Raw genomic sequence first — 16,662 nt, forward strand, 5'->3', positions numbered from 1 at the left:
CATGACTGATGAGACTTCTGACATTTCTAGGAAAGTCTGTCAGACACATGCCTGTCAGCCCTGAATGTGGTCTTTTCAGTGCTGTGCCTATCCGCCATTTTCACTGATAACTCCTCATTATCTTCATGCTACCTATGTCCTGTTAGATTGTTCACTTCCTCCACTGTGTCTTCAAGCTCAGCCATTCAGTTCTCTCCTTGGTCTATTCTATTGATGAGGCTAACCACAGTTTTTTATTTCCACATTTCAGACTGGCTTTTCTCTATGTTGAGTTCCTCTTTCATACTGTCCACTGCCTTCTGTATTTTGTTCAGTTGTCTGTGTCTTTGAACATACTTAAAATCATCATTTGAGTTCTCATTCTGGGATATCATCTAACTCGCTCTCACTAGATGCCATTGCTGCTGTAGAGTTGATGTGTAAATATTTATTTTACATGCAATACATGTGAGCCTACATGAGTGTATGTGCAGCACATTTGTAGACTGAACCATTCAATGACGGACAACTTTTTAGTTTGAGGTAGGGTCTCATTGTGTAGACCAAGCTGGCCTAGATCTCATAGAGATCTGCCTGCTTCTGCCTCTAGAGTGCTGGATTAAAGTCATGATCAGCTTTTAATTAGGTTTTTTTTTTTTTTTTTTTTTTTTTTTTGAGTGTCATGCCGCAGAGACTGGCCTCAAAACTACTACGTAGTGGAAAATGACCTTGAATTTATGACTTTCTGATCTTTGTCACTGGTGGCGAACTTGTTCCTAGGTATACAGAGTCATAAAACTGGCTTGACATGGTCAACTATTTACTGGTCATTCAGTAGGGCACACCTAGAAGTACACACAAAAGCCATGAGCCTATGTTGACACCTGCTGGCCACCACAACACTAAACAATGGGCTCTAGCCTCACAGCCTAAGAGCGTCCAGAGGAGCCGCTCGTGTCACTCAGCCCACGCAGAGCAGATCTAGCCAATCAAGATCTCCAGGCAGGTTGTCCAATCAGAAGCTCCTGGGAGGCGGGGAGCGGGTTCTTTTCGGCCGCCATGCTAGCTAAAGGTTCTTAACCAAGCCTGAGAAAGGCCGTTGTGGGAGTCCCTGCTTGGAGCTGAGAGGGGAGCACGGGCGAGTTCGGAGCCGCGCCATGGTGAGCGAGGGCCGCTGTCCTCTGACGGGAGGAGCGATCGGTTGAGCCGCGGAAGCCGGGGTGGTGGGCCCGCCCCGGGGCTTGGCCAGTGGGCGCGGGGACAGAGGGACTGCGACCCCTAGGCCTCTGCCTGAGCCCGTAGGTACTTCCGCCCTGATCCTCTTCCGCGTCAGAGCTGAGCCGGAGGCCCCGCCCTGCGGGGGGAGGGAGGGAGCCAGTGCACTGATGACGTCACGACTCGGGCTGGCGCGCACAGCCTTGTTTTAGTATTGCGCTTGCTAGTAAGGCTGCTTGCTAGACTAAGGCTGTCTGGGTTCTTTGTGCTGCCTTCGAGAAGTTCTGAACTTTGCGTTCCACATGTAAGTATGGGACCCTCTTTAGGTTAATTTTGCGACATTTGTAAAGTCCAGTGAGTTTCTTTGCAAAGGTGTTTAGAAACAGCTCTGGGAAATATGACTTGTCTCATTGAATTTATTTTGTTCTGTCAAACATCCTTTGATTATATTTTTGTTTTTATTTCTGCTTATGCATTTGTGGGCTTGCTAGTTTTCCCTCCCACAAATAGTGCATTGTTTTGAGTACTGACCTTCGCTGAGAACTGTTAGCAAGTGTTGTGGTTGACTCCTCTGTATTGTGTTCACCATTCTGGGTCTTCTCTTCATTTCCACGCATATAACTCACTTGCTGTTACTTTATCTTAGGGTTTTTATTGGACGTATGCTGAGCTTCTAGTTTTAACTGAGAGCTGACATTGAGATTTCCTGTCATGAGCATCTATATTTCTATGCTAGAAATATAGATGGGCACATTTGTATCCTCCGAAAGTATCAGAATGTTTTTGAATAACAATAAATTTGAAAGGTTTTGATGGCAGCAATTTGCCAGATGATTTCACTTTTGTAATCGGGACAAGGCCAATGTGGGATTTATTTTAGTCTTAATTATTAATATGAATTCTTATGTCACAAACACAGTATATCTATGCATATATTTAGTTTATAAAATGAATACAGGTAAAAGGCTTAGAAGTAGGCTGATAGATATGTAGGTAGAGCTTGTCTAATAAGGAACTCCAAACAACTTGTGCCACAGGGAGGAAGCCTTTGACAAGTCCCAGGGAGGACTCAGGCTTGTCAGCTTTGCTGACAGTTCTAGATAGAAAGCAGAAACAGGCTCTAAGGACAGGCAACTGTGGGCTCAGGTCCAGGTTTAGGTAGGGAATAGGTGGAGGACCAGGCAGTTGAATAGACTGCGTCAAGGGACCTAGTTGAATTGAAACCTCAGAGATAGGAGTTCCTGCTTGTCCTTTCTTGATTCATATGCCAGGTATCAGATCATAGGTTGGTTTGGGGCTAGACATCCTAGGAGTAGTAGGTGTTTATCACTTTAAGAAGCCAGGAGAGGGAAAACCTTTCCTGGTTTTCCTGATAGCATTGTAATACATTCACGTGCCCCTCTAGTCTCAGCTCACCCTGATAAACTTATAGAGTAGCTCCCTTTCTGTTCTCAGGAACAAGCCTTAGGAGTCTGTGCTATCTGGGTGAACAGATAGTATTGTTTGAGCATGAACCGGCTGTAATCATTCTCTTCCCGTCAAATGGAGTCACTCAGGGCCAGGCATTGCCTGGAAAGCCACAGTTTTTTTTTTTTTTTCACAGCATGGGACAGGACACAGCAAACTGTGCCCTTCAACACTTGATGTCCAGGATCCTACAGTGGCATTCCCTGTATTAGGTTCATTGCTTTCTTTGGTGATTTATAGTGTGAGGCTGGAGAGCTGACTTAGTGGCTAAGAGCTCTGCTGCTCTTGTAGGTGGATTTCCAGTGATTACGTGAAGGCTTACACCCATCCTTAACTTCAGGCCGAAGGAGATCTAAAGCCCCCTTCTGGCCTTCATTGTCACCAGGCATGAATGTCGGGGGGGCAAAACACCTATATGTATAAAATGCATAATTCAAAAATAAGGAATTTGTAGTTACTCTCTGCAGGCCTCCCCCTCCCAACCCATTATTTTTGTCTCTTTAGACAAAGTCTCACCGTGTGACCTGTGTGACCAGGGACTCTGGAACTCACAGCAACCTGCCCGCCTCTGCCTTTCGAGTATGTGCAGCACCACACCCAGCCTGTCTGCAGTTCTTTGTTCCGTCTGGGTTTACTTTTCTCTGTGCCGTTCATCTTTACTGATATACAAGCAGGCCAGTGTTTTTATTTTCACATCCTATGGCTTATTGCCAATGTACAGGAGCAGGGCAGAATTGTGTATCCTATACATTTGCTATGGTATCAATGTAGTTCCTTGAATTTTTATTGATTTTTGAGATTTTCTTTGGGCAAAACCATTTTTTTTTTAATTTCTTCTGAAAAAGCTTACTTCTCCTTTTGTTGACATACAGTCTTATTCTCCCTTAAATATAGCATGATCATGATTTAAAATTATTTTTATATTTATTTCTATGGGTGTATTGCCTGTGTTTAAGTCTGTGTACTGGTGTCTGGGGAGGGTTGAGGAGGGTATTAGATCCCCTGGAACTGGTGTTACAGACAGCTGTGAGCCACCAGGGTGCTGGGAATTGAACCCGGGTCCTCTGGAGGAGCAGCCAGTGCTTTGACGTTGGAGCCGTCCCTGCAGCCCGTTCATATGACTTTTGTTATTTACTTGTGGATGATAGGTTCCATTGGTTTTTAAGTTTTCGTGGGGAGGTGCATGTTGGGAATTGAACTCTGGTTCTTGTGTGCTCTGCCATTGAGCTTCATCCAACAGCTTGAATTTTGACGTTAGTTTTGCACACCTGTCTTAATTTCTTACTGCAGTAAGTTTGTTCTTGATTTGTTTTAGTTAATTTCTGTGTTATGTAGGTAGGTCCTTGTGCAGGTAAGTATGGTCTTAAATTCCCGCTTCTCTTGCTGCCCTCAAAGTTCTGGAGTAGCAGTATGAGTCATGATACTTTTTTCTCCTTAAGATTTTTATGATTTAAATAAGTTTCCCCTTTAACAATTTCATACTTGTATACAGTGCGTGCTTTCGTACTCCAGCGCAACTCCAGTCCACCTTATCACTGCAGTTCCCTTTCTGATCTCCTTTCTTAAATTCTGTGTTGGAGCTCACTGAACTCACCAGGATTTTCTGAGTTTGGAACTAGTCACTGGAGCTGGGTGGGCACCTCAGCTGATGCATAACTAAAGACCATGACTTCTTTTTCCAGACTCTGTCAGTGGTTAATAATTCAAGGAAGAGTAGTTGAGCACTGCAGGCCCCTCCCCGACCCGTAATTGACTGGTTTGGTGCTGTTTTGAGTACTCCTATTGGATGTGACCACAACTACTATGAGGTCATGACAGCACTGTCACCGCTATGCCCAGAAGTGAGGACTTCATAGCCCTTCTCTCTCTCCTCTCCTGCTCATACAGTTTTTCACCCCCTTCTGTGCTGTGATCCCTAAGAGATAATAGTATAAATGTCCTATTCAGGGCTGGAGAAATGACTCAGAAATTAAGAGCACTGGCTGCTCTTTCAAAAGACCACAGTTTAATTCCTACCATTTACATGGTGGCTCACAACCATTTGTAACTCCAGTTCCTCTTCTGCACGAGCATGTTGCATAGAAACACATAAAGTCATAACATCCACACTTGCAAATCAAAGTAAAATATCAAAACCAAAATTAAAAGTAATTTTAAAAATGTCCTATTTGGGTTGAGCATTTAGCTGTCACTTATTCTCAGCTCTTTGAACGCCCCTGCATCCTGTGTTCACTGACATTCATTGCAAAAGGAGGCCTCTGTGATTAAGACTAGGAGCAGCATTTGTTTGTGGTATGAACAAAGATGTTTAGAAAGTGACCTGGCTCTAGGACAGTGTAGCTAAAGTCTGTTAGTAAGTTTATTCCTAGAGGCGTGAGTTTTTGGGCAGGTTTACAGTGTTAGGTATGGATTTCCTCTTGGGAAGCAAGTCTCAAATCCAGTCAGAGAATGGTGGGTTATTCCTCTAACAGCTTGTTTAAAACTACATAGGACCCAGAGTCCTAGTCACTGTTCTATTGCTGTGAAGGGACACCATGACCATGGCAACTTTTATAAGCAAAGCTTGAAATTGGGACAAGCATACAGTTTCAGAGGTTTAGTTCATTATCATGACAAGGAGCGTGGTGGCCTGCAGAAGACATGGTGCTGGAGAAGTGACTGAGAGTTCTACATCCAGATCTCAGGAAGAGAGGCACTGAGACTGGCATGGGCTTTTGAAACTTCAAAGTCCACCTCCAGTGACACATTCCCTCCAACAAGGCCACCTATTCCAACAAGGCCATGCCTCATAATCCTTCTCAAGTAGTGCTACTCCCTGATGACTATGCATTCAGATACAGGAGCCTCTGGGGGGGGGGGGTCATTCTTTTTTTTTTTACATTTATAAAAATATTGTTTTTTTAATCTTTATTGAGTATTTCTTTCTTTCTTTCTTTCTTTCTTTTTGTTTTTAGATTTATTCATTTATTATATATAAGTACACTGTAGCTGTCATCAGATACACCAGAAGAGGGCATCGGATCTCTTTTACAGATGGTTGTGAGCCACCATGTGGTGGCTGGGAATTGAACTCAGGACCTCTGGAAGAGTAGTCGGGTACTCTTAACCGCTGAGCCATCTCTCCAGCCCCTTATTGAGTATTTCTTATTTACATCTCGATTGTTATTCCCCTTCCCGGTTTCCGGGCCAACATCCCCTTAACCCCTCCTCTTCTCTATGGGTGTTCACCTCCCCATCCTCCCCCATTACCGCCCTCCCCCCAACAATCATGTTCACTGAGGGTTCAGTCTTGGCAGGACCAAGGGCTTCCCCTTCCACTGGTGCTCTTACTAGGCTATTCATTGCTACCTATGAGGTTGGAGCCCAGGGTCAGTCCATGTATAGTCTTTGGGTAGTGACTTAGTCCCTGGAAGCTCTGGTTGGATGGCATTGTTGTTCATATGGGGTCTCAAACCCCTTCAAGCTCTTTCAGTCCTTTCTAAGATTCCTTCAATGGGGGTCCTATTCTCAGTTCAGTGGTTTGCTGCTGGCATTCGCCTCTGTATTTGCTGTATTCTGGCTGTGTCTCTCAGGAGAGATCTACATCCGGTTCCTGTCAGCCTGCACTTCTTTGCTTCATCCATCTTATCTAACTGGGTGGCTGTATATGTATGGGCCACATGTGGGGCAGGCTCTGAATGGGTGTTCCTTCTGCCTCTGTTCTACACTTTGCCTCTCTACTCTCTGCCAAGGGTATTCTTGTTCCCCTTTTAAAGAAGGAGTAAAGCATTCGTATTTTGATCATCTGTCTTGAGTTTCATGTGTTCTGTGCATCTAGGGCAATTCAAACATTTGGGCTAATAGCCACTTATCAATGAGTGCATACCATGGGTGTTTTTTCTGTGATTGGGTTACCTCACTCAGGATGATATTTTCCAGATCCATCCATTTGCCTATGAATTTCATAAAGTCATTGTTTTTGATAGCTGAGTAATATTCCATTGTGTAGATGTACCACATTTTCTGTATCCATTCCTCTGTTGAAGGGCATCTGGGTTCTTTCCAGCTTCTGGCTATTATAAATAAGGCTGCTATGAACATAGTGGAGCACGTGTCTTTGTTATATGTAGGGGCATCTTTTGGGTATATGTCCAAGAGAGGTATAGCTGGGTCCTCAGGTAGTTCAATGTCCAATTTTCTGAGGAACCTCCAGACTGATTTCCAGAATGGCTGTACCAGTCTGCAATCCCACCAACAATGGAGGAGTGTTCCTCTTTCTCTACATCCTCGCCAGCATTTGCTGTCAGCTGAGTTTTTGATCTTAGCCATTCTCACTGGTGTGAGGTGAAATCTCAGGGTTGTTTTGATTTGCATTTCCCTTATGACTAAAGATGTTGAACATTTCTTTAGGTGTTTCTCAGCCATTCGGCATTCCTCAGCTGTGAATTCTTTGTTTAGCTCTGAACCCCATTTTTTAATAGGGTTATTTGTCTCCCTGCGGTCTAACTTCTTGAGTTCTTTGTATATTTTGGATATAAGGCCTCTATCTGTTGTAGGATTGGTAAAGATCTTTTCCCAATCTGTTGGTTGTCGTTTTGTCCTAACCACAGTGTCCTTTGCCTTACAGAAGCTTTGCAGTTTTATGAGATCCCATTTGTCGATTCTTGATCTTAGAGCATAAGCCATTGGTGTTTTGTTCAGGAAATTTTCTCCAGTGCCCATGTGTTCGAGATGCATTCTGGGGGGCCATTCTTATTCTAGCCACCACACCCAATTATTACATTCCTAGGCATATACTCACAGGACTCGATCTCCTACTGCAGTATACGGCATACGATATACCGTATGCAGGAAGATACCCTACTATAGAGAGACTCTCTCAACCATGCTTATCACTGTTTTATTCAAAATCTCTAGAAAATGAGGACTGCTTAGATGCCCATCAGTGATGAATGGATAGTGAAGATGTGGTATACATATATGTAATGGATGTGTGTGTGTGTGTGTGTGTGTGTGTGTATGCGTGTACATGTACATGTGTACGCACACCCTAATTGATTTTTATGGTGGGCTGGTAGCTTTGTACTTCAAATTCAGAAGTGTTTGCTTTTCTGAGACACATTGAACCAGATTGGTGTAAATTTGTCTTTGTATTTTTTTTTTCTTTTTTCTTTTTTTTTTTCGGAGCTGGGGACCGAACCCAGGGCCTTGTGCTCGCTAGGCAAGCGCTCTACCGCTGAGCTAAATCCCCAACCCCTTTGTCTTTGTATTTTAAGACTGTGTCTCTATTAAACTCACTCTGTGTACCAGGCTTGATCTCTGGGGACTCTTGCCTGTTTCCTGAGTAAGAGGATTTAAGGTGTGCCTCACAGCGCTCAGCTTGGTGTGAGTCCTGATTGCTTGTCCCTCCCATCCTCTCTGGTTTGTTTGTTTTGTTTTCATTTCATTTTTTAAAGTTTTCCCTTTGAAATTTTATTTCTTGATTTTTATGACTTTATTACTTGGTTTTCTTTTCATTGATACATTGCTCAATCTTTATAACTAAAACACTGAGCTATGTGACGAGAGTTCAGTGAGAACATGGACAATAGAAAGATAAAGAGAGCGCCGAGCCGCTGGCCTTCAGAGGGGCTCTGAGAAAGGTACATATTCCTGATGGTACGAGTGAAGTATTGCTAGAAAAGCTCAGAATAATAAAAACAGAGCTGATCACTTCAAAACCTGAAAACCTTTACCATGTGTGGCTCCAGTGAGCTTGGCTCTCAGCTGGAGCGGCCCAACTCAGGTGGGAAAGGCCTTCTGAGCCCAGGGGAGTTAGCAGAGCTTGCATCAAGGTTGTGTGCAAGGTTGGGCCAGCCATGTGATAGGAACGGCCAGGGATAGATGTGAAAACCAGTAGTTAAAGTGCACTTGCTGATGATGGCGCCTGAGACACATTTAGTCAGAGGTGAGACTAGCGTGAGGGGAGCCTGTGGGCGGAGACAGCGGAGAAAGGCAGAGTCTGAAGCTGAGAGGGTGCACGGTGCTCAGTGGTGCACAGGTCCTGAACACTGCTGGTTGCTTGTGTGATGTCTGATCATTACTGTCTACTTGAATGCCTCTGGAATCAACTAAGAGGCCTGTCTCTGTGTCTGCCAGGAAATTTCAGGGAGGATTAACTGAGGTGAGAAGACCCCCGTCGTCTTACAGTAGGTGGCACTTTGAGAAGGAAGTCCACAGAAGGAGCAGTGTTTGTTCCTGCTTGCCTTCACTTCTTGCTGGTGAGTGCATCTGCCCCATTGCCACTGCTGCTGCCACCCTTCCCTGACATTGGAGCCAGTGTCTTGGGCCTCCAGTGTGGACTGAAGACCACTGAAGAAGCTTCCGGGCGTCTTCTGAGCCCCTAGTGCCAGATTGGAGCTCCCGAGGCTTCCAGCCCTGTGGATGGAGCCTCTCCATCATGGAGACCCCCATTGTTGGACTATCCCGGCCTGATCAGGTAAGTTGTAAATTAGATAAAGTAATATATTAAGTTCCCTTCTTATTTGCTCTTTTATTTCTGTCCTCAAGAGAATACTGACTCAGGTAGCTAGACCTGTGTCATTCTGTTTTCTTATATGTACCTTAAACATAGTTTAAAGTCATCATTCTCTTATTTAATTTGTGTTTTTTTTATTTTTAAAAACTTTTTTATTGGTTCTTTGGGAATTTCACATTATACACCCCAATCTCACTCATCTCCCCATCCCTCCATATCTATGCTCTGTCCTTGCAAACCCCCACTCCTAAAGAAAAGAAAGGAAAACACAAACAAGACGATATCACCACGGAAGCTGCCCCATGTGCACACTTGTCTAAACAGCTTCCCTTGCAGTGGTCCATTTTCTCAAAGGAAGAAGCCACTGGCCCACTGGCACTTGTATTTGTTACTGGCTCTGTTGGTGTAACTCACCCTTTCCCAAGGAGCAGGGACAGCAACTGCCTTTTGAGTCTCCAGTTCTGCCTCTCTTCATGGCGCACAAACCAGTTGGCTCCTCTGTCTTCCATTTCTCTACCACCTCTTTGCTCACTTCCTGTAGTGTTCTTGCTGTGTTCTGCTTTTTTAAATTTTAACAATTTTATTTTATGTACTTGGGTTTTGCCTGCGTGTAGTCTGTGTGTGGGTCAGATCCTCTGGAACTGCAGGTATAGATGGTGTGAGCTGCCATTTAGGTGCTGGGAATCGAACCTTGTCCTCTGGAAGAGCAGCCATTGCTCTTAACTGAGGCATCTCTCCTGCCCTGATCATTCTCTGTTTTGGAGTTGACATGTTCGTTACTCTCTTCTGAGTCTTCTGTTTTCTTCATAATTGAAGACTTGAAATAATCACCTAAAATAGCGTGCTTCATACCAACAAGAAATGTCACTAGAAATTTGGGGAGTTCTGTCGGATTTGCACATGGGAAATTTTAGTCTCATTACTAAGAAGAATTTAAGGGTGACTGAAGAGATGGGTCAGTGGTTAAGAGCAGAGGACCCAGAATCAGTTCCTAGAACTTACATGGCAGGTCACAACTGCTGTAACTCTAGTTCCAAGGTATCCGGTGCTTGACCTCTGTGTGCACTTGCATGCACATGGTGCACATACACACACATGCACACATATAGGCATACACACAGAGTGATTTTTTGGAAGGATTTAAGAGCTGTCTCAAAGCTTAAGGACAGTTCTATCTATGAATCTAAAAGAAATCCTCAGGACTGACAAGCTGTAAGTTCTGGCAGCTATTGGGAAGGGGAGATGGATAGGAGAAGAAAAAAAAAAAAAACCCAAAACACCAAAAACAAACAAACAAAAAACCAAAGCACAGTGTCTTTTGAGTAAATTGGCATAGTGGTCAGTCTCATGGCAGATAAGCCTAGAGTACCAGAAAAACCATATTTGGGCTCTGGCCAGCATTCTGAAGAAAAGGAAGTTACCCAGGAGAGTCTCGTGGCATCCATTGGCAATGACACAGGGAGCCCTTGCTCTGTTTGCAACTATTAAGTGTTGATTTAATTTCTTTCCTACCTGTGTACGTGCACATTTATACATTTAATCTCTCTTCTTGATAGTCTTCAAATAATTTGTCTGTTTCATTTAAGCTACCCCATCTCCATTTATTCCTTTATGATTGTTGGACTAAATTGATCATTTCAACGAATTTGTTAATTTCATATAGGTTACTAAGTTTGTGACCATGGAGTTGCTTATTTTTTTATTATTTTAATCATTTGAATGTGACATTGCCCCTATAAGTTCATATATAGGAACTCTTGGTCTCCAGTGTTTAGGTTGTATAGTAACTGATAGTATTTTTCAGAGATGCTGTATTTAATTTTTCCCTTTGTTTCACTTGTCACATTTGTGTTTCTCTGCATTATTTCCTCATTTTTTAGTTGTTAAAAAGTGAGCGTTGCTGGGTATGATAATACATACCTTTAATCCTGTCACTTGGGATGCTGAGGCAGGGGATTTCTGTGTGTTTGAGGCCAGCCTGGTCTACCTAGCAATCTACAGGTCGGCAAGCAAGGCTACATACTGAACTTTGTCTCAACAAAACAAAAACCAAAAACCAAAGTGAACGAGCGTTTGGGCCAGCAGTGCACCCACCACCAAGCCTGATAACCTGAGGAGCAAACTGACTCCCACGCTCGCAGAGTGCGTGTGCCCACGCACAGCAAGCATACACCAAATCCTTGTCTTAAAGAGCGTTTGTATGTGATTATGGGGTACCTTGGGAATCGGGTCTCTCTTCTCCAGGGTTCGACGTTTGTTGTTATAGGGTATCGTTCACTCCATGTTTAGGAACATTTCTGAAGTACTTGTTTCAGAGGTTCTATTATGTCAGTTCACTGAACTCCATGTTGTCTTTCTTTTAACCTTGTTTTCAGAAATTTCTTTGAATGTCAGGAATATCAAGGAATAGGCTTAAACTCTTGAGCATGAGTTTCCAAGGGCAGTAGCCTCCCGAGCCCGTGTTATGCTGCTGTGTGTATACGGGATAGGGTGCTCTGGGGACAGGAAAGGGAGTGAGGTGGGAAGCAGCACATCTCCTCCCTGGACGCAGTAGTGGAGCACGGGCTGTCCGCCATCTCTGAACATCACTCAGTGCTTTTACTGCACTTGTGTGCCATGGAATGAGTGTGTGGAAACCACAGAATTACACGGCCATACTGACAGTTGTGGACGGATGTGTCTTTCTCACCCACTCTTTCATATCCTAAAATGGAATGTTTTAGGGTTTGGTGAGCTTTGAGGATCTGGTGGTGCACTTCACTCAGGACGAGTGGGATTTGCTGGAAGCTTCTCAGAAGAGTCTCTATGGAGATGTGATGCTGGAGACCTTCAGGAACCTCACTGATACAGGCAAGACTGACCATGCCTTTAATCCCAGCAGTCAGGAGCAGAGGCCAGAGCATCTATATGAGTTTTAGGCCAGCCTCATCTACATAGTGAGTTGAAACCCTGTGTTAAACAAAACAAAAATATCTTATCTTCACTCCATAAACTGGTTTTCTGGTTATCGATGGGTGTTGGGATTTGGATGTGGAAAGGGAAGAATGTGGTGAAGAAATAGGTACAATACACATTCTAATAATTCATCACACATTCTCTGTGACCATGGTTTAGGATATGAATGGGAAGACCAGAAAATTGAAGATCATTGTGAAGATCCTGAAATAAATCTAAGGTAATTTGCATGCACAGGTGCAAAGAAATATTTCTTGTAGACATTTTAATATGCTGTAAAAGGTTTTGTTTTTGTTTTTTTTTTTTTAAAGATTTATTTTATTTATTTTATGTACAGCATTCTGCCTGCATATGTGACTGCAGGCCAGAAGAGGGCACCAGATCTCATTACAGATGGTTGTGAGCCACCATGTGGTTGCTGGGATTTGAACTCAGGACCTCTGGAAGAGCAGTCAGTGCTCTGAACCGCTGAGCCATCTCTCCAGCCCAAAAGTTTTGTTTTTAAGATTGATTTATTTGTTTGCTTTTGAGACAGCGTTTTTCTGTGTAGCCTTGGCTGTCCTAGAACTTACTCTGTAGACCAGGCTGATCTTGAACTCACAGAGCTCCACTTGCCTCTGCCTCCCAAGTGCTGGGATTAAAGGAGTGTGCCGCCATTGCCTGGCAATATTTATTTATCTTCATTTTATGTATGTTTTGTTGTGTGTTGTTTGCTGTGTGTTGTATGTTGTATGTCTGTGCACCATGTACATGCTATGTCCTTGGAAGCCAGAAGAGGGCATCAGATCCTCTGGAATTGGGTTTACACCTGTTTTTCCGCCCACCACGTTGGTGCTGTGAACTGAATCAGGTTTCTCTAGAGGAGCAGTCAGTTTCAAAGCGAGCCTTTTTTTCAGCCCCTATGCTATGAAAGTTAACCACAAACTAACAAAACAAATAACAAGTTTAAATTCATTTATCAGTAGAAAAATTACACCCCAAATATATTGGTCTTTCCCTGGAGCCAGTTCTGGTACCCTGCATTGACAAATGCAACTATTTCCATTGTAGGCTTATGGGAACCATATTATAAATTCATCAGTTCATTGATTTTCAGACTTGTCGTGTGAGGGCACACAGTTTGCTTGTTTTGGTAGCAGGCTGTCCAAGATGGTCTAATGAGCAGACAGGGGTAAAACAACTGTCACTAATGTGCTTGCCATTTCTCACAGAATTAGATTTGTAGACACTGTATGATACTGAGGAAGGCGGTCAGGGTGGAACACCTTATCCGTACACCAATCTCAACATGAGCCGAGATGTGGGAACATTTTCATGTGTCATTCATCTTTTAATAGGGACATCGTCTCTCACTCTGAGTACACACGTGAGTATGAACATGAGGAATATGAAGAGAAGCCGCCTGATGCTAATTTTCTCACAAGTGTCAAAGGATACGTGGGAGCTCACACTGTGAATGGACCTTCTGAGTGTGAGGTGTGTTTAAAATCCTATGGGCTTTATCACCTAACCTACAATGGACATCACAGCTATGAGTACAAGGAGTGTGTAGGAAGCCAGCCTGTACGGAAAAGTTATGAATGTAACCAGTGCGGTAAAACGCTGAGCTCTTACAATTCTCTTCAAAGACATCAGAAAATCCATGTAGAAGAAAGACCGTATAAGTGTCAACAGTGCAGTAAGGCCTTCAGATGCCTCAATGCCCTTCAGTCACATGAAAGAATTCATACTGGAGAAAAACCTTTCGAATGTAATCACTGTGGTACAGCATTTAGCAGACTTACTCACTTGCGATTGCATGAAAAAGTTCATACTGGAGAAAAACACTATGAATGTAAACAATGTAATATCGTTTTTAAGTCTCACAGCTCCTTTCACAGACATAAGATAATGCATGGAGAGACATTCTATAACTGTAAGGAGTGTGGTAAGTCCTTCATCTATCCCTCTCTACTTCAGATGCATGAGAGAACTCACACTGGTGAGAAGCCCTATGAATGTAAACTGTGTGGTAAATCTTTTAGATATCATTCTTCCATACGATTACATGAAAGAACGCACACGGGAGAAAAACCCTATGAATGTAAACACTGTGGAAAAGCCTTTACACGTCAGAGTTATCTTCAATTTCATGAACGAAGCCACACTGGAGAGAAACCCTATGAATGTAAAGAATGTGGTAAAGCCTTCACACATCGTTCTTACCTTCGATTACACGAAAGAAGACATACTGGGGAGAAACCGTACCAGTGCGTACAGTGTGGCCGATCCTTCAGCCGGCAGAGTTCCTTTAAGAGACACCAGTCTGTTCATGCTGTGGAAAACCCCTATAAATGTCAACAGTATCTAATTCCTTTATCCCTGTTTCCTTCAAATGCATGAAAGGATTTACACCAACACCAAACCTTATGCATGTGAACAGTGCGATGAAATGCTTATCCCTATTCACAGAAAACACATGTAAGAACTCAAAATAGTGATGAACCTAACATAGTATAGCCTTCAGGGGTCACAGGGACTTTTAACCCCACCACCCAGAAGTAGTACCACCCAAAGATGGTGTCCCCTGCCCTTCAACTCCCATATGAATTTGTGGAGACCATGTGTCCGAGGGAGAAGTAATGCAGAAGAAAGGCCAGAAAAGAGGGACCATCAGCCACAATAATTTAACTCCAGAGCCCTACAACCAAGAAAGTACATAGACTCCAGTGGATCGTCGTGAGGTTGTAGAACCTCTTCTAGCAAACGTAGGAAACCATTCCTACAATCACTAGACGATAGGTCTGCCCTTTGAATGAACTCTTTCCATTTCTAATGAAAACCCACGGACTCAAAACAGTGTTCTTGAGACACGTGCTTGAATCTACTCCTGTTCTGGGGAAAGTATTCTATGCTGTTACTCTCAAGTTCAATAAATCGGTATGTACTTTTAGTATTGCCACTTAGTACTCATTTCTTTGAAATAACCTTCATATCACATCATGACCCCCCTCCCGCCCCACTTCTGGGTAACAGAAAGGTGTTTATAGTTAATTTGAGGCTTTTTATTATATTTCTCCTTTATTGTTTGAGAATTTTATTTATGCATACACTGTATTTTGATTAAATCCTATCCCACTCCATCTTCTCTAGTGCCTCCCATACTTTCCCTCTCTCTCTCTCTCTCTCTCTCTCTCTCTTTTTCTTTTTTTCGGAGCTGGGGACCGAACCCAGGGCCTTGTGCTTGCTAGGTAAGCGCTCTACCACTGAGCTAAATCCCCAGCCCCTCTCTCTCTCTTTTTAAGTAAGGTCTTACTATGTAACATTGGGCTCATGTGTAGACCAGGTTGGCTTTGAACTCAACAGAGATCTGTTCACTTCCACCGACATTAAAGGTATGTGCCACCAGAGTCCTCAGTGTACTTTTTTACCCCCTTGGTCTGCGGAGTCCAATTAATGCTGTATTTGCTTAATCCTGGGCCATCGTACCCAATCCAAGGAAACAAGTACATCCCTCCCTGTTCCTACACTTTGCTCCCAGCATTGGATTTCTACTCTTACCAGACAGAGTTAATTCCATGTGGTCTAAGGGGATTGCAAAGACATTTCCTGAAAAAAATGCCAAATAAGACAAGGCTGATGCAGACTCGAGTCTCACCAAGACCTCAGAGGTAAGGTACACGTTGTGATCCGAGTGGTCCTGGAAACTTGCTGTTTCTGATTCCTGCAAAGAGATGGGTTTGAGTGTGTATGGATACGAATATCAGTGGTATGTTGTAATGGTGGGAGAAACACAAAACTAGATCAGACTGAATCGACATGGGTACATTGAGCAGAAATTCCAGGCTTAGTACTGTAGATTATATAGTGAAAGGTACAGTCTAGTGGGCTGGAGAGATGGATGGCTCAGTGGTTATGAGCACTTGCTGTTGTTTTGGCGAACCTGGGTTCAGTTTCTAGTACCCCGGTAGCAGCTTGCAACTGCCTCTAGGGCCCTAACGACCTCTGGCCTCCACAGGAACCGTCCTATATGTGGTGCATATGCATACATGTAGGCAGACACACAGATTTAAGTACAGTTTATTTGATTTTAGGGCTGAATTCTGGGTCCAAAGATGGCCTTCTGTGAATGAACCAGAAAAGCCTGATCTATCAAAAATTGATCCTGATGAGGAGGAAATTCCAACTCATGAAATTGGAGTGATTTACCATGTAAAGCCTATTTGTTTTCAGGTTGAGTGTGTGTGCCCTTCTCTAGAGGTGCACGAAACAAATGTCAGAAGCCTCAGCATACACAAAGAGCTCAGTCCTTCATCTGTGGGCCTTACAGTAGCAGATGCAGCAGCTCAGCTTGAAGTCATGAATTCAGTGGGTTTAGTGGGACACTAAAGCAAGCATCAAGTGTAAACAATAGCAAAAGGCAAAGTAGGTGTGCTTATCTGATAGGCTTGGCAAAGCAGTGCTCATAATTGCCTCACTCCTGTCCAACTGAGGTGCAGGCACGTTTTCAGAGTGTTCCTAGAAATGAAATAGGAAGCCCAGTAACTGTTTGTCTCACCTATGCAAGTATT

General features: G+C 43.4%; 1 protein-coding gene across 4 annotated transcripts; it reads left to right on the forward strand.

Moving 5' to 3' along the window:
* The first annotated feature begins 1,020 nt into the window (after positions 1 to 1,020).
* Zfp868 (zinc finger protein 868) lies at positions 1,021 to 15,053 on the forward strand. Of its 4 annotated transcripts, none has more exons than NM_001395045.1 (6): positions 1,021 to 1,139; positions 3,166 to 3,240; positions 8,779 to 9,118; positions 11,881 to 12,007; positions 12,272 to 12,332; positions 13,450 to 15,053. In NM_001395045.1, exons 3-6 carry the CDS (start codon positions 9,080 to 9,082, stop codon positions 14,492 to 14,494), a joined length of 1,272 nt encoding a protein of 423 aa, NP_001381974.1. In that variant the 5' UTR covers positions 1,021 to 1,139; positions 3,166 to 3,240; positions 8,779 to 9,079; the 3' UTR covers positions 14,495 to 15,053. The 4 variants fall into 4 exon arrangements, with proteins under 4 accessions (NP_001381974.1, NP_001009538.1, XP_006252978.1 ...); XM_006252916.5 differs by lacking the exon at positions 1,021 to 1,139 and adding an exon at positions 1,163 to 1,498 and having other exon boundaries at positions 13,450 to 15,044; NM_001009538.2 differs by lacking the exon at positions 3,166 to 3,240.
* The last annotated feature ends 1,609 nt before the right edge of the window (positions 15,054 to 16,662 follow it).

This window comes from Rattus norvegicus, chromosome 16 (assembly GCF_036323735.1).
Source record: "Rattus norvegicus strain BN/NHsdMcwi chromosome 16, GRCr8, whole genome shotgun sequence".
NCBI lineage: Eukaryota > Metazoa > Chordata > Mammalia > Rodentia > Muridae > Rattus > Rattus norvegicus.

Bases quoted from the DNA above. Each gene is read 5' to 3' on its own strand.
- Zfp868 (NM_001395045.1), top strand. From the start codon at position 9,080: ATGGAGACCCCCATTGTTGGACTATCCCGGCCTGATCAG. The intron at 9,119-11,880 runs GTAAGTTGTAAA...GGAATGTTTTAG, and splicing joins GACTATCCCGGCCTGATCAG to GGTTTGGTGAGCTTTGAGGA. The intron at 12,008-12,271 runs GCAAGACTGACC...ACCATGGTTTAG, and splicing joins CAGGAACCTCACTGATACAG to GATATGAATGGGAAGACCAG.